The sequence below is a fragment of the Zingiber officinale genome, chromosome 2B, assembly GCF_018446385.1.
Source record: "Zingiber officinale cultivar Zhangliang chromosome 2B, Zo_v1.1, whole genome shotgun sequence".
NCBI classification, from domain to species: Eukaryota; Viridiplantae; Streptophyta; class Magnoliopsida; order Zingiberales; family Zingiberaceae; genus Zingiber; species Zingiber officinale.
Genome location: NC_055989.1, coordinates 95,164,569 through 95,191,165, shown reverse-complemented (window position 1 = coordinate 95,191,165; position 26,597 = coordinate 95,164,569). Strand labels below are relative to the sequence as shown.

The window sequence follows — 26,597 nt, the reverse complement described above, 5'->3', positions numbered from 1 at the left end:
GAATCCCGTCCACGGTAATGATTGCAGCCGCTAGCGTCGCGGCCAAATCACGGCCAATTGCGGCTGGATTCTGGCTACAATTTGGCCGGGTTCAGTAGCAGTCAGATTCCGACCGCAATTGCAACGGTTCGTGGCCGAAATCTAGTTGCGATACCCAATGGGTTCATCTTTCCAGGACTATAGTTTGGATCAGATCAAACGGTCGGAAGTTGCCAATGATGTACGTGCAGCCGGGCGTCGATCAAGTGGGTGGTTGGCGAGTAAGGCAGCACGGTGGGTGCACAGGCAAGAGGATGAAGACGGCAAAAAAATAGCATGACAGTACTATTGTACATGCAGTCAAGATCCTCTGGACCGCAACTCCTGATCTACTCCTGGACCAGGGGTTGCTAATAGGTGAGATCCCATGGATCCTACTTGTATAACAGGTGGGATCCATGAAATTCCACCTATCAATGAAGTGGTTCATCCTCTGAACCACACTTTGCGGTCTAGAGAATCCGATCTCCTATACACGACGCTTATATATATATATATATATATAGTGGTGATACGTTGTGCGTCGCACAGTGCGCTGACTACGCGCGCAACATATCACACTTTTCTAACTATTTTTTTTTTATAATTTGAATTAAAAAATCAAGATTTAATATATAAATATATCTCCTAAACACATTATAATATTCCATAAATATTTAAATTTATTTTATTTTTAAGTTTTCTTTCTACTAAATATTATAACCCAATTGGGATGCCTAAACCCTAGAGGTAAAATCTTTAAAAAAAATAGATTGAAAATTATAACCTAATTGGGATGCATGAATCCTAAAATAAAATATTAAAAAATATTTTAATTAATTTTTTAATTCAAAATTTTTAAAAAATAATAATAACATACTATATCTATTATTTCGATTTTGAATTTTTAAATTAATATTTCCTTATATATAAATCTTTAATATATCCCCTAAACACATTACAATACTCAATAAATACTTAAATTTATTTTATTTTTAATTTTTTTTTCTAAATACTATAATCTAATTGAAAAATCTAAACCCTCAAGATAAAATCTTTAAAAAAATAACTTACAAATTCTAGAAATAAAATTTAAAAAAAAATATTTTAATTATTTTTTTAATTTTAAATTAAAAATAATAATAAAAAAGGAAAAAAATGTTGATATCTTGTGCGACGTGCACAGTGCGCACTGTGATATATATATATATATATATATATATATATATATATATATATAGGGATTCTATGTTGCGGATTGTGTGACGTGGACTGGTGCGCTATAGTGTTTAGGTGCCTAGATTCAATCTAGGTGTCTGGATTCATTTTATTTTTTAAATCAATATTTTTTTAAAGAAACACTATAGCTATGAGTATCTAAAATTTTTAATTTTAAATATTATAATTCAAGAAGAAAATATGAACCTTAAAGGAAAATTTTTATTAACTCAAAACTCATTATAATTCAATTTCTAAATTCTAAAATCTTCAACTTTAAATACATATAATACATTCTGTAAACATCTAGAATTTTTAATTTTGAATATTATAATCCAAGAGTGAAACATGAATCCTAGAGAGACTTATTGATTCAAATTCATTATAACCTAATTTTTAAATTTTTAAATTTTAAATCCTAAATATATAATATACTCAAAATAATAAAAAACTATATATATATATAAAGTTTAGTGAAATATATCGTGGATGAGTTTATCGTTTGGGGAAGAAGAAATCAACGTTTTGTTCGTGTGCGTATATATATATATATATATATATATATATATATATATATATATATATATATATATAAAATTTAGTGAAATATATTGTCGAAGAGTTTATCGTTTGGGGAAGAAGAAATCATCGTTGTTGTCCAGGCACGAACAAAAAACATGACGAGCATTTACTAATAATAAGCAGATGGTTGTAAAATTTGATTAACATGGAGGTTTAGCATTTACTAATTAAAAAAAATACTAAAAAATAAGGGTCCCGTCGGAGGTGGGGCTGTACGACGGCCCCACCTTGACCACGGGTCAATCGAAACTAGACATATATGGCGATATTTGTAGGTTGGTTGGTTAGTTGGTTGGTTGGTGTACAAGTTGCAAAAAAAAGGCGGGTCCCGCCGCCCAGCGGCCCCCTCACCTCTGCCCCACGAGTATGAGAGGGAGTAAATCACGGTGAATACGGGCCCGGCGATGACATGGCGGTCGAAGGTGTTTAGCACGGACAGATATTGATGTTATCGCAATTGCTGCCGCAGACCTTCGACCTCCCGACCCATGTTGCAAGAATACCATGTCATAACCGGTTGATCCCGCCCGTGGAGGCGGTTGGTTGGTGTACAAGGTTATATGCATCCAGTACTCAGCTGTTACAAGTGGCGGATTTAAGATTTTAGCTTTGAAATACAATTCTCTAATTAAAAGAAATTTAAAATTTTTTTAATTCTTCGAGTGCGTTTGGTTCAAATTATTATATATAATTTTGATTATATGATTAATTATTTAATAATTACATAATTAAGATTATATAAAATAAAATATAACTTAATATTGTTTGGTTTAATTTAGATAATATAACGAAAACTTATTTGTTTAAAGATTTTAATATATAATCTAATTTAATATTTTAATATATTACCTTTTATTATTACATAATCAATTATACATATTATTTTTCTTTTTTTTTAAATTCTATTATTATTTTTTTATTTTATGATTTTCTTCTTTTTTTAATGTTTTTTTGTTTTTGTTATTTTTTTATAAGTTCATGTTTTTTATTTACGTTTTTCTTTTTTCCTTTTTTTGTTTGTTTTTGATGTTCGTTTTTTTTAGTTTGCGTTTTTCTTTTTCCTTTTTTTCTTCTTTTTGTTTTTTAAAGTTCGTTTTCTCTTTTTAATTTACGTTTTTATGTTTTTTTTATTCACGTTTTTCTTTGTTTTCCTTTTTTTTTTTTTTGAAATTTACGTTTTTCTCTTTTTATTATTATTATTATTATTATTATTTTAAGTTTATGTTTTTTACTTTAAAATAAAATTTTCAGTATAAAAAATTTTAAGAATATTTTGAATTAAAAATTATTAATCCCGGAATTAAGAAAATTTTATTTTTCCGAAGTTTTTCAATAAAAATTTCTGGATTGTATACTCCTTTTACTGACGTATCGAGTATGAATCATTCTTCAAGAATCATCGATAATCGTAGATAGATAATTAAGACTATTAAAAATAACCCTCAACTAAAAATACCTTAGGCTCAGAAAAAAAATGCTCAAACAAATATGAAAATTGATTTGATACCTCAAATCAATGAAAAGTCCATACCTACCTCCAAATATATAACAAATATCAATTATTGCTATCAAAATTGAACTAAAATTGCATGAATCAATTCAAAAATTTGCTAATCCTTAAACAACCAATCTTCGAATTCTCGATTTAGGAGTCAAATTGAGCTCAAAATTTTCTATAAATCACCATCCCAGATTGCGAGGTGGTTGACGAAGGCAAACAGGTTTGAACACAACTTCATCATGAAATAGGGTCTGACGACTTATCTCAAAATCATGATCTTATTTCAAAATTTTGATATTAAACTATCAATAGAAAATTTAGATCATGAACTTTTCTAATATATAATTAATTCCAAATTTTGGAGATTGACGGCGGCACAATGAAGGTGAAGCAAAGATTTTGGGATGAATTTGAGAAAATTTGGTCAGGAGAGAAGGTAAATGGAGGAGAGATAATTTCTATACACGTTTATCTTTGGACATTATGTTTGGAGGGGCCAAACAATAAATATAGTAAGAAAATAAAAAGTTTCTATATAAGAATATTATTATTATTAAAAAAATTTGGATGGGATGAAGGGCGCGGGCCATGGCCCCCGGTCTAAATATAAATCAGCCCTTTGTTTAATAAGCTCTGCGATATTGATCACACGACTATTAAAGATATTAAATGTTTAGACTTCATCGGTCTAATTTTAATAGTAAATGGTCTTCTAAATTTATTTATTAGATAAATTTACAATATAATTTACACGGAATAGAATAGCGATTATTCTGAAGATTGATAGAATAACCATTATTTTGAAGATGGAAGTTAGAAGGGAATGCAAGACACGAGGAAATATCGTCTGTAGGTTTTATCAAGGAACAAGTTTGATTCATTAATAAAAGATAATACCTAAAAAAATTAAACATATATTTAAATAGACTAACTCTAACTTGCAAGAAACAAAAATACTCAAATTCTAAAATAAAAAATTACTAAAAATAATTTTAAACAATTATTCAGAGCTTTTAGAAAAGCTTTGAACGATGTTTATAATCGTAGATCTCTGAAATTGACCCATAAATTATCTGATTCTGATATCTGATTTAAAATTTAAGACCTATTAAAAATTTTCTCTTGTATCAGTCTTGCATCAACAACTTAGACATAAAGTTGACAGTAGAAATTTGAGCCAACCACACCGGTAGGATTATTATTTTTTTTTATATATTTATTAGCACCTATTAGGGATTGTATTGCTCAATTTTATCTACCATTGTCATCTGTAAAGTCAGTAAAAGATGAAATTCGTCATTTTGATGGTCCCCCATAAGGCCATAACTACTACACATCATTAGAAGGGAATAAATCTGGTATCCAACGAAATCCTGTGTGAGAGGATATTTTCACGACTTTTACTGAGATTCGATCCCTCTTCAATTATGCAAATCTACCATTGTCATTGTTATGACAGTTGCTAATGCTTAATTTATGATCACTATAGAAACAAATAAACTCAAATGATGGTGCATTATATTTACCTTCTTACACACTTATCTATCTCCCTATTAGGACATTCACAGTGGGAGCTCTATAGGATCGAATGAGTGCGATAGGAAGGGGGTGAATATCGCACTTTATAAAACTTTTCTTTTACTTGTTTAAATCAAAGTCGTGCAACGGAAAATAAAGAACATGTTCAATTACTTGGTTTGGAGCCTAGGTCGATCGACTCCTACTCTAAGGCTCGCGATCCTTGATCGCACCGATGGGCAATCCATTAAGATTCTTCTTTCCGAAAACCTTTGAAAGAAGCAGTGCGTACAATATGCAAGAATATAAAATACTAACAACATACTATCTTATGTGAGTTTAAGTACAATACAAGCTTTATAAAATAAAAGTATACCAACACTACTATAGAAGATGATGCTTTGTCGGCGCTTGAACGAGGTAGTTGCTTGCGTGAGTTGTAGAGCAGTATCACAAGCAGCAGCTAGCACAGAGATGAACTTGAAACTAAAATAGATTTCATTTTTTTGTTGCATAGCCTTGGACCTCGAGCTCACTTTTATTAAAGTCATCGATGTTCGGTCGACCGAACCAGCTCCCTTCCATTTTTGCTGAAATCTGATGCTGATTCGATCTTCGACATTTAATGACATTAAAGTATTTGATCGACTGATCCCCTTGTTTGGTCAATCGAACAGAGATCCTTCCCTGTTCACCGAGATCTGGAATTAATGCTCCATTTAAGTGATGATGGTTCAATCGACCTATCCCCTAGTTCGGTCGACCGATCCTCTAGTTCGGTCGATCGATCCCCTGGTTCGGTCGATCGATCAGTCGCTCTTTCTTCTTTGCTTCTGCTTGATTTAAACCGTGTTGAGTTATCAAGGTTCGATCGACCGATCCTCTAATTCGGTCGACCGATCAAGCTTAGATGGAACGTGCTCTGCTTTGGTCTAAACTGATCTCTGATCTGAGTCAAGCTGATTTGGTCGACCGATCCCTACGTTCGATCGACCGATCAGGATGAACTTATAACACAGAGTTAAACATAGTATTCCTGCAACACAAAGGTTAGTACAGTAATATATATAATGCATGAGTAATATTAGATAGTAGAACTGTCTTGATCTCAACTTAGAAACCTTCCCGGTTTCTTCAGTTGGATTAGCAACCTTAGGTTGTTCCTTTCAGGAACACGACCTCACTTTCGCTCCTCCAGTTGCATACCTTAACTTACTTGTCAAACATTGATCCTCCAGACCTGTTTGGACTTTAATTTGCCTGCTCAATGTCTGATCGCCTGATCTACTAAGACTTTTCCTGCAATACTATATTAGTCAACAACAATAATAGTAATACAGAATACTATGGTAAATCTAAACTTAAATTTATCGAGATTCGCTGGTCCGGTCGTTCGATCAACTTTGCTTGGAGTTCACTCCTCCAAGACTTCTCACTACCTAAAGTTATCTCCCCTAGGATTTTCATCATCTGACTTCACTCACCAGAACCTAAGGTTACCACCCCCTAAGGGTTTCTCCACCTGATTTCACTCACCAAGACTCAGTATTCGACTATCCATGGATCAAGTCCTCCAGACCTATCGAATCCACTTGGCTTCCACGATCTACCGAGACTTTCCTTACCTCAATATTCGGCTACCCAAGGATCAGGTCCTTCAAACCTATCGAATCCACCTAGCTTCCACGATATACCGAGATTTTCCTTGCCTAGCCTGCAACTAGGACTTCCATTGTCTAACCACAATTAGGACTAGTCACTTGGTTGACTTTCCACCCTTGCCTAGCCACGACTAGGACTTCTCATGATCAAGCTTCATTAAACTACTCAAACATATTTGTCGAATATTAAAACTTTGGAGGTCAATTACACCAACACTCTTTATTGTGTATGTGACGATATAGAGGAAGATAGTGGGAGAGAGGTCCTTTCCATTTTTATTTTTTTAATTAAAATAAAGTTTTTAATTTAAATATAATACTGAAGGTGTTTTTTTCATTAAGAGAGAAATATATAGTGTGGAATTTAAAAATATGGGGTCTATCAAAAAATTATTGAGAGATTTTTTTAATAATAAAAAGATATGTGAGATTTTTTATTTTTGACATGACATGACATGAATGCCGTAACAAAAAAACTCTTCGAAAGCTCCAATGAAGGTAAATGCTCTTAGTATTACTGAAAAGCTTTACCGTATATTAATCCTCAGTTTAAAATTAGTTACCAGACATATTATTGTTTTAGCTTACTCTAAATATTAGAATTATTTTTTAAAAAATCTATTGTTGTATTTTTTTTGAATAGAATAGCGTGACTATAATTAATATTGAAATACTAATTAGTATATTAATTTGTATGATAAAGGTAAGGCTAGCTGTTTCCGGATCTCCTCCCCTTGCACCCCACCAAACCCTACACCTTATTCCCCACAAACAAACCTCTTCCATTTCTAAAATCTCCCAATATCATATTATAATACAATCGACTACGTCATCTTTTATATGTAATTTCCTTTTTTTTAATTGTGGAATTCTAAAAGACGTACTTATTTTTTATTTAGAATAATAATATTGTGATGTTGCATGTTGGAAATCTAAAAACTTATATGTAAATTTATAGAAATTTTTTTTTTAAATCAGGTGTCTAATCATAGTATTAGGCTACTGAGTTGTTCATCCGGTAGAAAAATTTTATAGGATCAGATCAATCATCTCAAGACTAGTTGAATTTATCATTTTAAAAAAAATAAATTAAATGCGCCTTTAAAAATTTGAGTAATGATATACTTAAGGAAAAAAACTCAAGGAAAAGTTCAAGGATAGACACATAAAATCATGGCCCATCATTTCACTTTTTATGGGCTTCATCACTTTATGTATTTATCCTTGAGCTTTTCCTTAAATTTTTTTTCTTGAACATATCATTACAACTGGGTCCTTCGTCAAATGCTGATATTTTTTTTATAATTATATGCCAATCATTAATTATACACTTTTGAAGCCCCTCCCCCTTATTTTATCTGGTCGCCCAAACACAAAGGACGTAGACAATGCACTATGAACCCCGAAGAGCTAGCCATCGCTTTATGCAGCAAGACTCTCTCCTTTTCATGCTCCACGAACTGGAGCCGACATATTGCGTCCATGAATCATGACATTGTGTGTATACACTAACTACACAGGCTACCCATACATTTGTGCATTCGAGATGCCTCGCAATGTACTGCTCCTCCTGTCTCGTCTATATTCTATCTTCTATCTTCTATCTTCTATCTTCTATCTTCTATCTGTTTAATTATATGTTGCATGCTGAATAAATCCATAGTAAGCCGAATATCATAGAGATGGATAGCTCCTGCATGCATGGCCATTGCAGCTAGCAGCTTAGTTTGGGAGTGAAATGAAGCGGTGGAGGTGTCAGATGGCATCCGCCAGCAAGCAGTACTGCAGTCTCAATATTGTAATTTAATTGAGGGGAAAGGAAAAGTGCAGGAGGATGATGCGATCAGTCGCAGTCGCAGTATACCATTAACTTTGAATGGGCCTGCGTGCATCAGACATTCTATGCATGAATACGTGTTTTTTTTGTGCTAAAATAAATTTAAAATATAATTTATATATATTTAATAGTCTATTTTTAAAATATTCAAACATTTACAAAAGAACAGACGTAGATTTCAAATCACACACCATATTTTAAAATTAATCAAAAACATATTAATTTTAGGTGGTCTTACCGTTAGACCCTTTCTGTTAAATCGTTGCATGCAAATTTACTCTGCACCCTTTCCACCGTTTAAATTTTTCTATTTTTTTCTCACTCTTTTACGTGTATGCATGCAATAATTATTATTACATTAATTTTTAAAACTTAATACCGTAATTTAATTATACAAGTACCAAGATGGTACTATTTTTTAAAATCAACGTCACGATCCTGATCTATTATCAGATTAGGCTAATGTGGGTCTGGTCTATAAAAGATTAGACCCAAGTTGTTATATTTTAGAAGTGTCTTAAAAGTAAATTACTTTTAAAAATTATATTATTTATCTGATAAATAAAATTACTATTTGAGTGTGTATTTTTTATATATATTATTTGATCTTAGATTTAATTAATAAAATTCATAATACAAATTAAATTAGATAAATTATAATTGGATTATAATTAGTAGGTATCTTATATGTGTATAGTACGTATTAAAATCTTTCCTAATCAATGAATTGATAAAATTGGACATCGTCAATCGACTAGCATATGTTATACTCTTTGGTTTATCCAAGCAATCGATCATTGCTGACTGAGAATATTGGGATGTTGAGAGTTAACATGTGGATGCTAGCTAGTTATAGATAACTAGTTCATAATTAATAGTTAATTATAAATAACCAACATAACCGGAAACCTATTGAGTCACACACACTATGAGTATGTCTTAAAAACCTAAGAGTAAGTTAAGAATAAGATTATCAAAGAGAGAAAGAAATTAACTTTGGTCGGACCAAACGAAAGGCAAATATAAAAAGTATTTGTTACAATAAAATGGCTAATGGGTCATGTCTCTTGTAGGCAAATTGGGTCTACTCATGAGACATGATTTTGGTTTTGGATCATACCTCTTGTAGATGAATTAAGCTAACACATATGATGTGGGCTTAAGATTGACCTTGGGCTTGGGTTATGACTTGTTCCCCATGTCTTAATGAAGAGATTTATAAATGTCTCTTCATAGAACAAGAGGGTTAAGATTTTCTTAAGGGTCTTTCTCCTCTTGGTGTTTGGTGTGCCGCCCCTTCAAGAGTTGCTGCCTCTCTCCTTGTCGCCGCCCCTTTGCAAGACTCCGACCAAAAGTTAGAAGGACCTTCTCTTTGCAGCTTTCCCTTTGACAAGCATGTCCTTCCTTCTTCCGGCCAAAAGATGGTCGGAATTCTTGGAGCACAGCTGGATCTACAAGGGAGCACCACTGGACCTCCTTTTGTGCTGCCGAATTGCAATTGCACTGGTCACCAAATTGAGCCATTGGTTTTTCTCCTCTTTCATGTCGTCTCCTCATTTGGCTAGTACCAAATGGAGAGAAACAACTTGTGTCTTGTGAAGTCGTCTTGAAGACAACTCGACATGGATATCGATAGAGACAAATTTTGCAAGGTTTACTAGTTGATGCTATTTCTATTAAACGTCATCCGACGTGTATAATTCCTAAACAAAGTTTTAATCTACGGTTATATCTTGCACATGTGTGTTTCTATGAATGTGTGTGATGCGCGTAGTAATAATTTATAAATTTATTTCATTTCTATTGCATATTTTTCGAAAACATGTTTACACACAGATTCGTATGTAGAAAACTCAACATAAGTGTTCTAGTTGAAAGTTAACATATATTGGAGCATCTCTGGGAGCCCGAAATAAATAATGGAGAACACTTTTGGACTCCTTGTAACCTTAGAAATCCACATAACCTAAAATGGATATAATATGAGTTCTCTAAGTCAATCAGTGGGTTTTAATCAAAATCCACTAATTTATCTAGACTATTTGGATTTCTACAAACTTGACCATTAAAATATTTATCTCATTTGAAATTCAATATCATTTCTTTTTCATTCATGCTGTCTTTTGCTCTCAAGTTAAGCTATTGATCTCATTTTAGTTAGGTGAATAGATATTGAGTGTCTAGAATAATATTGGACATTACAATATAATAGCACTTGATTTAGTGCCGCTTATTTTGATCAGATGATTATGTATGTTGAAATTTAGTAAACCAAATTTTATCATAAAGCTACATAGTGAAATCTTTATTTCCCAAGTTAAAAAATATTCATTAAAAAGAATTACTAGAATAATATAATATAGTGCAATTTTAGTCCACTATACGAAGGGAGTATGGGTCTACTAGTTTTGTGGAGTAAAAGCATAATAAAACATGGTCTAGTAGATAAACAATCTAGTGTCTCTCTTTTGGTTAGATTAATCACGATAAAATATATACTTGCCTACATAAATCATATGTTGAAATCTTATTCACTAAGTTTCATGTTAAGGTCACACATTCCCGGAGTGGTCATCTATCATTTCTCGATTTATCTCCTCACAAATAGTTATAGAATCAACCGTATGAAACTGCGAACATGACGGATTCCACTTTTTGCTACAATATTAAGATCACACATAGTGAAATCTTTATATCTGATAATAATTGGCAAATCACTAAAATAAAAACTAAAGTAATATAATATGGTATAGTTTAAATTTACTTTATGAACCCAGAATAATGATGTAATGGTTAGACCCTTCAATAAATAACTGAGAGATCTAAAGTTCGAGTTTCAACTGTCATGAAAACTTTCATGATATTAGACAAGTCATTCTCGAATTAATCGATTTAAAGAGTTAGATATATGGTGACAACTAAATTTTTTTTAAAAAAAAATACTGAAAGCATTGAGTCTATTTAATTAGTGGAGTAAAAGTACAATAAAACATGAAAGATTTAATATCTAAAGTCTATCAAATAGTTCCCTCTCATGCTCCTCTCTCATAATTGATAAAAGAAATAAACATACCTATTGGTATAGTTGATGTTTTGATTAAATACCGTGGACAGTCAAGCCGTCAGTCAATGAACGTGTTGACACACACACTCTTTAGGGATCGTCGAGGAAGGAGATGAGAGGATCTGAAATACACTCTCATGGAGAGTTAGACTAGTCATGAGACGAATCTTGGAGCTACTATGACGCTCAAGTTAGGATTTACTTGAGATGGCCTGTGGAAAAAATGGAAGGAGGAAGGTAGAAGCTGGTGGAGTTAGTCAAAAATTGGGAAAAAAAAATCCTCCTTTTGTCGTTACCTTGGTAGTTGCTTATATAGTTGTCCAAAAAACATCTTCATGTCAGTTGGAATGCTATCATTGTGGGAGCCAAAAAGGAGACCAGATCCGATAGCCATTAATAGTCTCCCTAATTATTCATCACCATGTGTTAATCGGGGGCATCTAAGAGACTAAATATGACAACCTCGTAAACACTCCTCCATTCTCAGATTGATATTCGCAATCACTGTCAACTAGCCTATGTAGGGGAGGACAGATCCTCTAGTCCGCAATTTGCGGATCAGGGGATGGTTCACTATTGTAGACCCTTGATTTGGATGGACCCTACCAATTTAAAGGTGGACTCCATCCAAATCAATGGTCCTCATATAGTGGACCATCCCCTGGTCCGCAAATTGCGGACCAAAGGATCCCTACTGTATGTAGGGCATCTTGGGGTGAATGAAGATGAAGTGGATGTGGAATGACCCTAGGAATAAATAATGTAAGTTCTAAGATCTATATATAAGAGAGGTTGCTGAGATCCTAAATGGTGAGAGGTCGTTGAGACCCAAAATGCCAAGAGGTTGCTCAGACCCAATATGCCAAGAAGTTGCTAAGACCCAAGATATCGAGAGGTTATTGAGACCCAAATGCTTAAAGGTCGTTGAGACCCAAGATGCCAAGAGAGCGCTAAGACCTAATATATCGAGATGCTGACCTAATATATCGAGATGCTGAGAGGGTGTTGAGACCTAATATGCTAAGAGATCGCTGAGACCCAAGATGCCAAGAGGCCGCTGAGAGGTCGCTAAGACCTAATATGTCGAGAGTTCACTAAGACCCAAAATTCCAAGAGGTTGTCGAGACCCAATATGTTGAGAGGTCGGTAAAACCCAAGATGCCGAGAGTCCAAAAGACCTAATATGTTGAGGTCGTTGAGACTTAAGATGCCGAGAGGTTGTAAGACCCAAGATGCCAAGAGGTCACTGAGACCTAAGATGTCGAGAACGGCTCATTTCCTAGAATAAATGGTGGGAGGCCACCGGAAAGAAAAGGAGTCATTAAGACCTACTTCTACATCAAACATGAGTCTCTGGAGAACCAACGGGTTTGTTGAGACTCAAATCTCATCTAGGCCAAGTTTGACGCCTTGAAAATCAGCTTAACCTTGACTGACAGCTCAGCACGATTCTAGATCCCATCGGATATCTCAGTGTTATATAATTCTATCGTATTGGTTGATTTAGTACTCAAGCATGACTTGCTACCATAGAGACATGTTCAATTTTTGATAGGTGCAAATACTATTTTGGATTATCTCATGTCTCTTAGTTAGAGAGGTCACTCGACTAAGATTTAATAAATCTCTATAATTTATCACCCTTTTCAAAGTGTGTGGAACTATCATGAAGAAATCACTCAGATGACGACTTCATTTTACCACCGGATAAAAGAAATAAACAGTCTTCGAGCATTAGAATTCCTCTTTTAAAAAATTTCTTCTTTCAAAAACTTTAATCTTCGAAATCTCTACTTGAACATCTTGTTCCAATAATATACTTATATTGAAATGTGCCCTTTGATAAAACATAATATAGAATATATATTTTGAATATTTATGAAAAATAAATAAATAATGGGAAGACTTTGACGGTCCTCCCGATCGTTAAAAGATTTACTAAAAAAGGCGCCAACAACCTGATCCCGCCATCCCCGGCAAACCACGCACCGGAAACTTTCCTCCTCTCTTCAACGCCTTCCTCCGACGATTGAGACAGAACAAGAGAGAGAGAGAGACCGAGGAAAGGTAGCGGAAAGAGAGGAGAATGGGAGGCTGCTACTCCATCCCCCCTTACTCCGACTCCTTCCCCGGCCGCAACAAGAAGCACTCGCGCCGGAGCATCCGCTGCCTCCCCTACACTAACGAAGACGATGACGACGGAGACGATGACGATGAAGATTTTGACTCTCGCTCAGCCTCCCCCATCTCCATCCTCGACGCCCCACCGGCCGCCGCTGACTTCCTGAAGCGCTACCGGCTAGGGGCCGAGCTCGGCCGGGGCGAATTCGGCATCACGCGCCGCTGCTCCGAATCCGAGACCGGCGAGGCACTCGCGTGCAAGACCATCTCCAAGCGCAAGATCCGGAGCAGGGCGGACATGGCGGACGTGCGCCGGGAGGTGCAGATCATGCGCGCGCTGCCGCGCCACCCCAACTTCGTCAGCCTCCGGGAGGCCTACGAGGACTCCGAGTCCGTCCACCTCGTCATGGAGGTCTGCGAGGGCGGCGAGCTCTTCGACCGCATCGTCGCCCACGGCCACTACTCCGAGCGCGCCGCCGCCAACATCGTCAAGACCATCGTCCAGGTCGTGCAGGTAATCCATCCCTATAGATGATAGATCCTCATTCATTCAAACTATATCAACAAACTAAATTAATCATCCTTAACCGATGACAATCTTGGTTCTCTGTTTTCTATAGATATGCCATGAAAATGGCGTGATACACCGAGATTTGAAACCTGAAAACTTCTTGTTTTCTGATAAAACAGAAGATTCTCCCCTCAAGGCAATTGACTTCGGCCTCTCTGTATTTTTTAAGCCTGGTAGGTCTTCTTCTCTGCTGCATTCTCCGCTCCATCTCGATCAGACACAGTATTCTTTCTTCTTCTTTAGGTCAGCGCTTCTCTGAAGTCGTAGGAAGTCTGTATTACATAGCACCGGAGGTGCTTAACAAGAACTACGGGCCAGAAGTAGACGTGTGGAGTGCTGGGGTTATTCTTTACATCTTGTTGAGTGGAGTTCCACCTTTTTGGGCAGGCAAGCAGTTGAAATTTCAGATGCTTGCGATACGATCGATCGATCGCACCGATGTCGATTAACCTGTCTGTAGTTGTTCTTTGTAGAAAATGATGAGGGAATCGTGCAGGCTATTCTTAAGTCCTCCGTAGATTTTAAAAGAGAACCTTGGCCGCAGATATCAGTAAACGCCAAGGATCTCGTGCGAAGAATGCTCGATCCCGATCCGTCGACCAGGTTGACAGCTAAACGAGTTCTCGGTATGAATTTCTTTCTCCTCTCCATCTAACTCTTCGCTGACTGAAAACATATTCACATGGAACTGTTCTTGCCTTTGTGAGAACAGAGCATCCTTGGCTTCAGAATGCTAACATGGCTCCCAACATCTCGCTCGGCGAAACTGTCAGAACTAGGCTGCAGCAGTTCTCAGTGATGAACAGATTTAAGAAGAAAGCCTTGAGAGTGAGTGGGGTTTTGTGGTTATAGTTTTTATTTTTCTGAAGAAGCTTTAACATTTCATATGATATATACTTCACAGGTCGTAGCTGAGCAATTGCCAGTGGAGGAAGCAGCTGATATTAAGCAGATGTTTCATATGATGGACAAGGACAACAATGGCAGCCTGACCCTCGAAGAGCTAAAAGAGGGTCTTCACATAATTGGGGATCCTGTTCCAGAACCAGACATCAAGATGCTGCTCGAAGTAGTGAGTGTTCTATTTCCTGGCGGCTTAACCTCTTCGATCGATCGCGCCTTCATGTCCATGCTTCTTGAGTGCCATTGCAGGCTGATGTCGATGGAAATGGAACTTTGGACTGTGAGGAGTTCATGACCGTCTCGGTCCACCTCAAGAAGATCAGCAGCGAGGAGCAATTAACCAAGGCATTCAATTACTTCGACAAGGATGGCAGTGGCTACATTGAGATGGATGAGCTAAGAGAAGCTCTGCATGAGGGTGATGCACCTTCTGAGCAAGTGATATGGGAGATCATCTCAGACGTCGATACCGACAAGGTTAGAGAATTATAAGGAGATCAGTTGTTATAATCCTTTGCTTGATTCATGTGAAACATGAAAAAAAAAAAAAACATATCTGAAAATGCTTCAGGATGGACGCATCAGCTACAAGGAATTTGAGCTGATGATGAAGTCTGGCTGTGACTGGAGAAATGGATCCAGACAATACTCTAGGCAATTGTTCAGTAACCTTAGCAAGAAGTTGCTGAAAGACAATTGATTGCACAAGGAAAGTTAGGATTGCTGTTTGGAGCACACATTGTGTTTAAATATCGAATTTGTAGCCTGCTCGTCCCTGCTTTGAGTTTCTCCTTGTTGGGGAAGCAGTGGAGTCGTCTGTATCCCTAAATGCAGCAGTTTTTGCACTAGAAATATTTGTTCTAAGTGAGTCACCACCAGTTTGCTAATAAAAAAGAAATGGTAGTGTGACTTAGTGAGGAAATCTGCAATTTGCTAGTGTTGTTAATACTCCAAAAACACTCTTCCCCATCCCCATCCCAAACAAATTGATCTCCCTCCTGGACTCCTGTTATGAGTTGATAAGGTTATTCTCATGTACCATTCACCAACAATGATAATCTTGGCTAAAAGGGGGATGTTGTCTCGATCATTAAAGGAACAAAATTCACTAGAACTAGAAATCATGAAAGCTCCACCCGCACCAACAAACAGAATCAATGAATAGCAAAAGCTTCTATAGTTCTTCGTATATTATACGGTACACTCTCACACAGCCAAAGAACTGAAGTTTCTCAAACAAATATACAACAGAAATGTCCCATTTGCATGAACTGAATGAAATGACTAAAAAACGCCACAAACTAGACAGTACCCTCAAAACATACAAGAGAGCAGAGGCTTGTCACCTAGGTGATTATTAGGATTTTGGTCAGATTTTTTAACTTGTAGAAGGGGTAGTGATAACAAGAATGCTTGTAAGAGTTGACATTCAAACACAGACAGTTTAGAGTTACGCATACTGATCACTGCATCCCTCAAGCATCTGTCAAAGGGTCAGCCGCAGGCAGTGGAGCTTGCTTATTTAGAAGAGGGGAGAGTGCTTTCACCACAATGCCCATATTGGGTCTAAACTCAGCTTCATACTGAACGCACAGAGCTGCAACAGCTGCCAACTGCAAGAGGACAAAAGAAAACAAAAACAAAAAAACAATATCAGGCATTCGACACCACACGCATTGTTAGTGAATAAGTGTTGATTTACTTAAACCAGTTATACATGGATCAGGCTATTGATTATCATGCAAGGGATTTCCAAACAGTTGGAAACTTTTCAACCTTTAGTGGGAAAAAAAATTCAAGGTATATAAAGAAAGGAAAAGACCTTGGCAACCCCTTTCGGTGGGTAATCTCCCTTCAATCTTGGATCTACACATTGCTTGACTTTGTCCTCGCTCAGTCTTGGGGTTGCCTGTGGAATGGAAAAAAAACCGTTGTCAGAAAGGTTAGCAAGTACCAGTTTAATGCATGCAGTAGCGTAGCATTAGATGCAACACAACCATAGCTTCATGTTAAATAAAGAGAGCCTGAGACATTCACAACTGTAAACAAGGAAAGGTGACTGCTATGTACCTGACCTGCTTGCATAAGAGCAGGTAATAGCAGTGTAACACAAGACAAATGAGTCGCTAATATTTGTGAGGATGCTGCAAAATTATTAACTAATCAAGTTGCTAGAATGACTTCCTACCATAATGTAATACAAGGAAATCCACACCTTTCCAGCTCACTGAGGTTTTTCGTCCATGCTAATAGGGATTTCCATACAAGGTTGGAGTTACTTATGTCAACTAAGCAGCTAGCTATTCATTGTCAATTGACATGTAACCCAGCTGCTGTAATTCCACCAATCACAAGAAATCATACAGATGGTTTCATTTATCTCTCATCTATTAGACCTCTATTCAATGATTAAAAAGATGATATACTATAGTTCACCAAAAATAGATTGAGAACAGTGAACAACTGGTTCAAGCTTTGCTACTTGGGCATGCTACATCTAGGATTGAATGAACTACCTTGTATGAAGACTTAATTAAATGAATATCAATATATCCCTCTAAATTTATGTTCCAACTATATGTAGCAGATTGTATCTTCTATAAGAGATGAAACTTAGACCTTGAAAGTATTCAAGTTACATAGTTCATAGAACTTGTGTCTTAAATCATAATGTAGATTCAAAATATAATTTGGTTCCAAAAAAAGGTTTCTCTGGGATATACGATAATAAGATTGTGAAAATTACAGTCAATCAGTAGTTGACATGAAATATTTGGTATACACGGTTTTATGGCTTGTTAATATTATATTATACAATCAATCATCTTGTGGAAGATAGATGTCTGGAGTTTCTAGAAAAGATAAAATAAAAAATACAAATCATCGAGAGCCATTAGGTTTGCTTCCCATGCAAGATAAAATGAGCATAAGTTGAGATAGTATCATATATTTAGAGGTGATTAATAGATTCTATAATTAGAAGAGTTGAACCGATTAGAGTAGCATCATAAATGATATAGAAACTAACAAGAATATTAGTTAACAAAAACATAGTTTACTCATATAGCTTTCTATAGAGCATAATGGGGAGGGATCAGATTTGTTTAGCTGATTCCAAATAATCTGAACACGCTAACTCCAATGAATTGGAACAAGCCGACTTCAAATAATTGGAAACAAATGTCTTTTGACAATAATCATGAATCAATCATGAAAGCTAGATTAGCTTTATATAATATTTTTTCATGATTCACTATTGTTAATAATATGGTTTAAGGGAGTTGCACAAAGAGCAATTATTGGAGGATCTTTCTATAAGGCACTAAGTAGATCACTGCTCTATCTTTATAATCATGCAGATTGGTTCATATACACCCTAAAGGTTATTGTAGCTCCAAAATATTTGAAATTAACTGCACACAGCATTTCCCATTGAACTATGTAAAGGGCAATATCACTGTATACAGCCAAAGTTGTCAAATCAAGATTCCTATCATGAATCATGTTGGTGGACTTTTCAAATCATGACTCATTAAAATTTGAATTAAGCAAATTATAAAATAGGTAAAAGATTTTTAACTTATCTGGAATAGTTTTTCATCAAACAAAAATGGAGTATGTTAAATATATATATATAGGTTCAAATTTCATCTTGAATAAAAAAGCCAAATACTGATCATTGTAAAGGACATTTCACCAAAGGTTGCTTTTGATAATATGACAAAATTGTTGCCACCATCCTCAACATGGATTTGATGGCTTTGACCTTCAAGATTGCTGTGGTTGAAAAAGTAAGAGGACAATGATGCCAAATAAAGAAGATGACTTCAATGTGAAAAAAGTTGTTCTTTGAAGTCATTGTTAGGCATCAACCCCACCTTTGCAGTAGTCTTCACACTGCAAGATTTTCTTCCATGTCAGTTCACCTTCCCTAACCTCCATTTTTTCTTTGAAAAAATATTCTTTCCTTTCATTATAATGGGTTGAGTTTAACTTCATGCGTTGAATTTAATTTTAACTAGTCAAGTTTAATCTTTGGTGAGCTTGCTTTCTTCTTTTGTAAGCATAAAACATAATTCGAAGGTTTGAAATACATTTTCACCATAAATATTTATATTACATATACATATGTATGTATGTATAATAGCGTACATGTGGCAGGGCATTGGCCTCCCCATCTTCAAAAACATATAACATACTATCATGTTCCCAATTTTATATATATATATATATATATATATATATATATATATATAGGGTTTGGACTATACTATTAAAACTAAAAAAAAAAAGACAGGCCGGTGCACGAAGCTCCTGCTATACGGGGTCCCGGGGAAAGATCCATTGTACGCAGCCTTACCCTGTTTTTTGCAAGAGGCTGTTTCCAAGATTCGAACCCGTGACCTTTTGGTCACAAAGCAACAGTTTTACCATTGTGCCAAGGTTCCCTTCTACTATGGACTATAGTATTAAAACTAAAGAAATTTAAAAAAAAATTACATATGGTGCTCATAAGATGTGCACCATTGAGTGGGTAGGCTAACATTCCTCTCTCTCTCTCTCTCTCTCTCTCCAGACAAAAGAGGAGACTAAATAAAAAATGATTAATTTATTTGAAATTATGATGGTAAGAATCATGTAGCTAATCCTTATAGCTGGGACAAGAACTGCTCAATGATGTCACATTAAGGATTCTTTTCTAATTCCAATTCATATTATTTAATATGTATCACTTTAGAGATGAATGTTACGCCACACACCTTATGGCACACCTCAAAAAAAATTTTGTTTTGAATTTTTTTTGTGCTACATCACTTTACATATGATGATGATGGTATGTTGAGAAATCTTTTATAATTCCAATTCATATTATTCTTTACATATGATAATGATGATGTGTTGAGAAATCTTTTATCATTCTAATTCATATTATTTATGTATCACTTTATAGCGAAATTGTACCATACAATACAAATCGTGAATTGAACAATTTTAACAACAATGTTTATAGCAAGGGCCTCTTAGAAATAGAGTGAATGAGGGGAAAATGTTAGTCGGGAAGAAGGCTTTATGACCAAAATAAAAAAAATAAAAAAAGCTTTGTCAACTTGTTTTTTTTTTTTAAAAAAAAGAATCTAGATTAATCAAAAGAGCTAACCAGTTAACACTTGTGCCCTTGAAAATTGAGATCATAGGAAAGAATTCAACAATTATGTAATCATTTGAAGTTAGTAACCCAGGATCCAATTATTTCAATATATAAAGTTGACAGTCAAAGGCAGCCAATATGTTTCAGATGCTAGTTAGGCCATATAAAAGTTATAATCCCTAATCAGCCACAAAATGCAAGGTTACTTTAACTCTCCTAGTTATATAGTCATGGCACCATTAGTAATTTAATATAATCGTTTAAAAGGAAATTAATACCAATTTCATTAGTCCAAAAGACAAACTAGGCTAATAATCATCCTGTCTTTATCTAGCTTATTTTATTTTTTAATTGGTTCCTTTATGCTACTGATCTTGCAAATTATGGATCTGATTGTGGCCCCATCTAATCAGCCACTTTATTTTCTCGAGATTGTATAAGGAATTTGCAAGTGAAATTAACACTATTCTCAACCAACACCAACTTCAGAAGTAAGACCTACCCAAGTAACAAGACTTTGCTGCCCTCTAGGCATTGTATGATCCACAGGTTTCCTGCCTGTCAGAAGTTCCAAAAGAACCACACCGAAACTATATACATCACTCTTCTGTGTTAGCTGACCAGTCATAGCATACCTGCATAATATTGAAAAGATCAAAATATTTATATAGTAGAACAAAAAAGGTGAAGTGGCATCAAAGACAAACAATTTCCTTATAAATTGCATTCATGATTAAGTACCTCACTATGAGAAAAATCATTTTTTAGCAAGCAGTAATCTTGGCAATCAAAATTAAGAATTTCATAATGGTCATCAGAATACGAACGATTTCAGATACAAGCTTCAGCTTATTCAAGTTTCAATTTAACAATTTTACGAGTATTCTTTGTCAACACAAAGAATGTAACCGAATAACCCAACTTGTAACCTTTTATGTAATGAGCACAAGAAAATATAACGAAGATAAGCTAATCAAAGTGCATAAAAGATTGCAATTTATCATGTATCCTGTTGCAGCTAGAGATTCCTATGGACTATTTGCAATGATGAAATCACAACCACAGAATCCAAATGCATGTGAAAATGGAAGAAATAAAGGAAAATCGCCTCAATCATTTTGTGTTCAAGCCCATGGAAGAGTTCAAATTGTTTCGAATCGAAAATAATGAAACCAACCAATGAAGACATGGGCTTATGTTATTGGAGCTTGGTTCAATAATACTGACACAAGAAAGTTGCATAAAATCATACAACCCAGACAGTGAAATCTAGGATTCAAAGATTTAAGTATACTTTTTACACCTAGTGATCTTAATTCTCAAGTTTAATTTCATGTTTAATGATGAGAAGTTTTCACATAAAAGTTCCATTGTTTGGGGATTCAAAGCATGTTCAAGGAGTCTTATGAACAATCCAAAGTTTGCATACCTGCAGTGTACTGATTAGGAATAGGAATATGGATACTATTTTAGGTAACCACTTTGTCTGAAAAGACAAAGATGTTGATAAAGAGCTCAATTTGTAGGTTTAGGGTTCAAAATTTCCTAATCACAATCAAGCAGAACAAAGCTTAAACTATGGAAAGTTTGGCTTATGCTGCTAGGAAAGAGCTCAATCTACACATTTATGGTTAAGAGATTCTATTAACACTACAATAATAAATGATGATCACACACACTAGTTTTCTTTTAAGGTATATCAACTGGATATTTTTTTAGTCATGAAGTTTGAAAAAAAAGAATTAAACTTCATCATTTTTAGCCATATCATAGTTAACTTGTCCTATGAAGTTGAGAAAGAGATCAATGGTTCTGTATTTTTTTTTCCATATGGTAGAGCCACACCTAATTGCTATTGGATAATAATACTTAGTACTTTTTAATTTTTTCCCCTAGGAACACCATAAAACACATTAGCATTTTTCTCATCTTTGCTACACTTTGTTTTTGTTGTTGTTGTTGTTTCCCAAGTAGCCAAAGTTCTCATCCATAAAGTAATGTGAGTTGCAAACCTAAGGGTAACAAACCAATCACACTCCAAAAGCTATTTTCCGTTTCAACAATCCACTTTTTATCCTATCTTTGTCAATATCGCTCTCTTGTTGATAATAGATACAAGATATCTAAAATTTTCTTGTTCACACAAACTTCATGTGCTTCCATCATAATTACTCTAATTTCTTATTATTGAACTAGATTTTACATATTCAACTTTGATCTTCATAAATTAGTAGCATTCTCTCAAAGAACAAAATACTGTTGCAAATAACATACATTATTGAGTCTTACCTTGAAAATCATATGCATATCTTTCCTTTTTATCACTATATCTATCTTTATTGTAATTCCATTAGAGGATTGATGTTTGCTTAATTAAAGCTTTTTGCAGGCCAGTTCCGTCATCTCAAATTTGCACCAAAATTGGTTGGCTTCCATAGGGTGGAATCTTAAAGCCATTACCTAGCAGGGTTACTGGGAGTTTAGCCTTATGGCATCTATACTTGAATTTTTTAGCAAAATCAATTTATTTTTCATAATATTTGCTTTATATATTATTTTGCTGGTGATAATTGTTTCCTAATGATTGATGTATGATTCATCAACTATAATAAGAGTAACATTTTGTGCCAACTTTATTTTTATGACTTGCTATTGGAAAGCTTTTCCTCCATTTCTCAAGCATTTCTTCATTATTAAATTTTTGCTAAATAGCTTAATTAGACAAATTATACCTTGAACTACTCAGGCTCAGCTTCAATTGACACTAGTTAAATTTCTTAAGAAAAATTACAAATAAATGATTTTATGTATATTATAAGCACAATGATTGACAAACAAGTAAAATATATCTCCAACTAGTTCAGCCCTAAAAAGTATTCAAGTAATTACTCTGGAGCATGATAACCGAAGGTACCCAAGACTCGAGTAGAATGAAGACGAGCTGCCATATCAGGAGCCTGATTTGAAAGGTTAAAGTCTGCAATTTTGGCTCTAAAATCCTCAAAAAGGAGAACATTACTTGATCTGATATCACGATGTATTATGGAAGGCTGAACTTTCTCATGGAGATATTCTAGCCCCTTGGCTGCATCAACAGCTATTCTCACTCGTTGGGTCCAGTCCAGTACTGGACCAGGTTGTGCCCCTTGGACTCCTTTTCTGCCTGCAGTTTAAAAAAAGTAATAAAAAACAATTTACTGCCTTACAGGTGCTGAAATAAGTAAACAAGCAACTGAAAAGAAAAAAATGGAGAAATAAATACAACTATTATGTACCATGCAAAACATCGTGCAAAGAACCCATGGTTGCAAACTCATAGACCATCAAACGCATATTCCCATCAACACAGTATCCCAGCATTTCCACAAAATTTTCATGCTTCATCCTTGAGACCATAGAGACCTGATGTCAAGAGAAAGTGCTTTAGTTATTGAGTCTTTACATGTTAGATTAAATGTTATGCTTCAATGGTTAGTCCAGATTTTACTAAAGGGTGAGACAAAAAAAAAAGAAATGTCTATTGCAGATGAGTAAAGAAAAACCTGAGTCAAAAATTCAGAGGTGTTGTCTTCAGATGAAGAATCAAGCTTTTTTACAGCAACCTGCTTCCCATCCTCTAAAACAGCAAAGTACACTCTTCCATATGATCCTTCACCTACTAAAGATTTTGACCCAAAATTATCAGTCTTCTCATTCAGTTCTTCTAAAGACAACAGAGGCACCTCAATAGGTGGAGGTGCTTTTGGTGCTTCACTTTTGGGAGCGTTGTACTTTGAACCTCTGTTCACACCTGGAATGATTATAAGAGTAAATCAGCAAAGCCGCAGAAGTAGCATGCTAATATATCAAGTCAAAAGCAAAAGATACAAGGTTATCCTAGACTAAATTAAAGGGGGTGAACATGTTCCAATAGTTGTTTAACAGTACATGAATGGTGCACTGGATAGCTTAGCATATGTACGACTTTGACATTGCAAATGGACAATTTTATGGAAAGAAGAGACAACCAAACCTTTCTATTATTAAAAGTTTGCTTAAACTAGCATTTTCTGTGATTGATAAAATACTCACTGTGTTTTGATAGAAATTAAGATTCAGCTCAAACAAAATCCACTAACTGTCTGTGCCTATTGTTTAAATATGTTTTAAGCTCACCACTATATTCTCCTTAGAATAGCCTCGCATACTAAAAAGAATGCTAAAAAGAAATGTAACAGCAGCAAAACCTTTCAATCTGCCTATTCAATAACTCCAGCTAACCAATACATTCTTCACAAAGAAATATGGAATAGTGGTAAAATTTTGCAACGAGGAAGTAATCTGTTTATGAATTGTGGAGTAAAGCATACCGTCTGTATTATTGGTGGGGTCTTTCAGGTATTCATTTTCTTGGCCATGATAAGACTCGTCGACCTTACATGAACAACAAAGCCAGCGTCGCATTGTATATCCCTCTTTTATCCTGTTTTAATGTTCCTAAACATAAAGTACAAACAGTCAAAATAAAGACAACTTGAAAATAGTAAAGAAAACAAATATCTAACAATATCTTGTGAATTTATTGCCTGGAGATGTCTCTTAAAAAAGTACCTGCTCATGTTCATGTGCATATATTCTACCTAAACAAACTTAAACCCACTATCATACTACCTAATATGCCAACTCATCACAATACAAACCAACTAACACAGTCATTAATTAGCACAACCAATTACGTGTAGGCCCCAATCACTTGCTTGATTATAATAAAGATGCAATCAGTTACGGGCCAGAATTGCGTACACTCAAGTGTGAAGCAGCTGAAGGATTATTCCTCCAAGCCATCGTTGTTCTATTATGCATAGCAAGTATGCTGAATGACATTTTTACAATGATCACAATTTTCTCTCATTCTTGATATATTAATGGAATCAATCTTACGCAAGAACTGGGGATCGAAACGGAGACAAAGAACTCACTTTCTTTTCCTAACAAGACAAATAATAAAGAGCGATAAAACGCTTTAAATTAAGCATTCTGGTACAAATCCCCAGAAACGCCAAATTTCAGCTAATTATATTTCAGAAGAAAAAAATCTTATGCGAATATCTTCCGATCCGAGACGAAAACCAATCATAAGAGAAGGGAGTCGTTCAAAATTGCAACGGAGAATAAATCCTACGATTTTTTTTCAAAAAACAAAAAACAAAAGCTCATCCCGTGAAAGGGAAAATAAATTTTGCTTTCAGTGAGAATTACACGGAAGAGAGTCCTCTTAGAAGCATTCAAACCCAACGATACCAATGGCATCCCCAAAATAATTCGCCCGACTCAATGAATTGATCGAGAGCAGCGATCTGACCTGGAGAAGGGACCCGTGAGCTGCAGGATGGTCAGCTCTTCACACCCCCAGGCACAGGATTAGGGTTTCCTTGGAGTGGGCAGATGCAAAGGGAAAGTACGGGAACTGAGAGAGAGGACATAGCGGAGCTCGCCCCTATAACGAAGAAGTTGAATTCTTTTTTCTTCTTTCTCTGCTTTAGAACGTTTCCGAGCGTTACAACTTAAGTACATTGTTAGAACACGATCATTTTCCCGAGGGCTGTTCTTGTCCATTCGTAACATCTGTCGTTGCTAAAGTCATTACTCGTTTCCTTTTGTTTATTCACCTGCCATCTTTATGGCCGGCTCAGGATCTCGTCCGTCATTCGCATGATCTGACGGCTATCAGCTGTCGGTGGAGGTCAGTGCCTCCGTCAACCTAGTGTAGCTTGATAGCTTGAGTGGAGGCACTAACCTCAACTAGAGGACCACAGGACAGGACAAGTAATGTATAAGTGGCAACTAAATCAGAGGAGGCAAATTATGTAAGTGAAAGAGCGAAGATATACGGTTAAAATATGGAATATTATCATATGAAATTTTAGCATCAAAATTTTATATATTTAAGTATATCTTTTTTCGTACTTTAGTTGTCTATATTAATGATTAATAGTCACTGGCGCTCGATCTTTTAACATAGGGATGGGTTTGTCATCCCCATCTTCATCCCCGAATTTCATCTTCATCCCCATTTTCACCCCGCTCTTATTCCTGAAATTAATTTTATATTATTATTATTATTTTACTATTAGTATTAATGATAATATTAATATTGATATTAATATCAATATTATTAATAATTTTATTATTATCATTTTATTTTTTAAAATATTAATATTATTAATAATATTATTTAATGATACTAGTATTAATATTTTAAAATTATTATTAGTATTATTATTATTTTCCAGGATGGGTTAGAGAATGGGATAGTATTCTCATACTCATCCGAAACTCGCCCCATCTCCGAATAAATCAAGGATCCTCGTCCTCATTTTAAATTTTTCCCATGAATTTGAACATGTGGAAAAAATTATCATCCCTATTCCATAGTTATTATGATACCCTCAATGACATTAGCATTCATATATAG

The 26,597-nt window shown here is 35.1% G+C and overlaps 2 protein-coding genes across 2 annotated transcripts; one reads left to right on the top strand and one right to left on the bottom strand.

The window, feature by feature from the left end:
* The first annotated feature begins 13,485 nt into the window (after nt 1-13,485).
* Nucleotides 13,486-15,721, top strand: LOC122046425 (calcium-dependent protein kinase 21-like). The gene is made up of 8 exons (XM_042607113.1): nt 13,486-14,034; nt 14,141-14,264; nt 14,335-14,478; nt 14,565-14,717; nt 14,804-14,919; nt 14,996-15,163; nt 15,244-15,471; nt 15,566-15,721. The coding sequence occupies exons 1-8, from the start codon at nt 13,486-13,488 to the stop codon at nt 15,692-15,694; spliced, it is 1,611 nt and encodes a 536-aa protein (XP_042463047.1). The 3' UTR covers nt 15,695-15,721.
* Nucleotides 15,722-16,152: 431 nt separating this feature from the next.
* Nucleotides 16,153-25,689, bottom strand: LOC122046426 (PTI1-like tyrosine-protein kinase 3). The gene is made up of 8 exons (XM_042607114.1): nt 25,485-25,689; nt 24,493-24,619; nt 23,686-23,933; nt 23,419-23,545; nt 23,033-23,306; nt 20,646-20,778; nt 16,817-16,903; nt 16,153-16,607 (listed from the first exon to the last, which is right to left on the bottom strand). Exons 2-8 carry the CDS (start codon nt 24,584-24,586, stop codon nt 16,470-16,472), a joined length of 1,101 nt encoding a protein of 366 aa, XP_042463048.1. The 5' UTR covers nt 24,587-24,619; nt 25,485-25,689; the 3' UTR covers nt 16,153-16,469.
* Between the last annotated feature and the right edge of the window lie 908 nt (nt 25,690-26,597).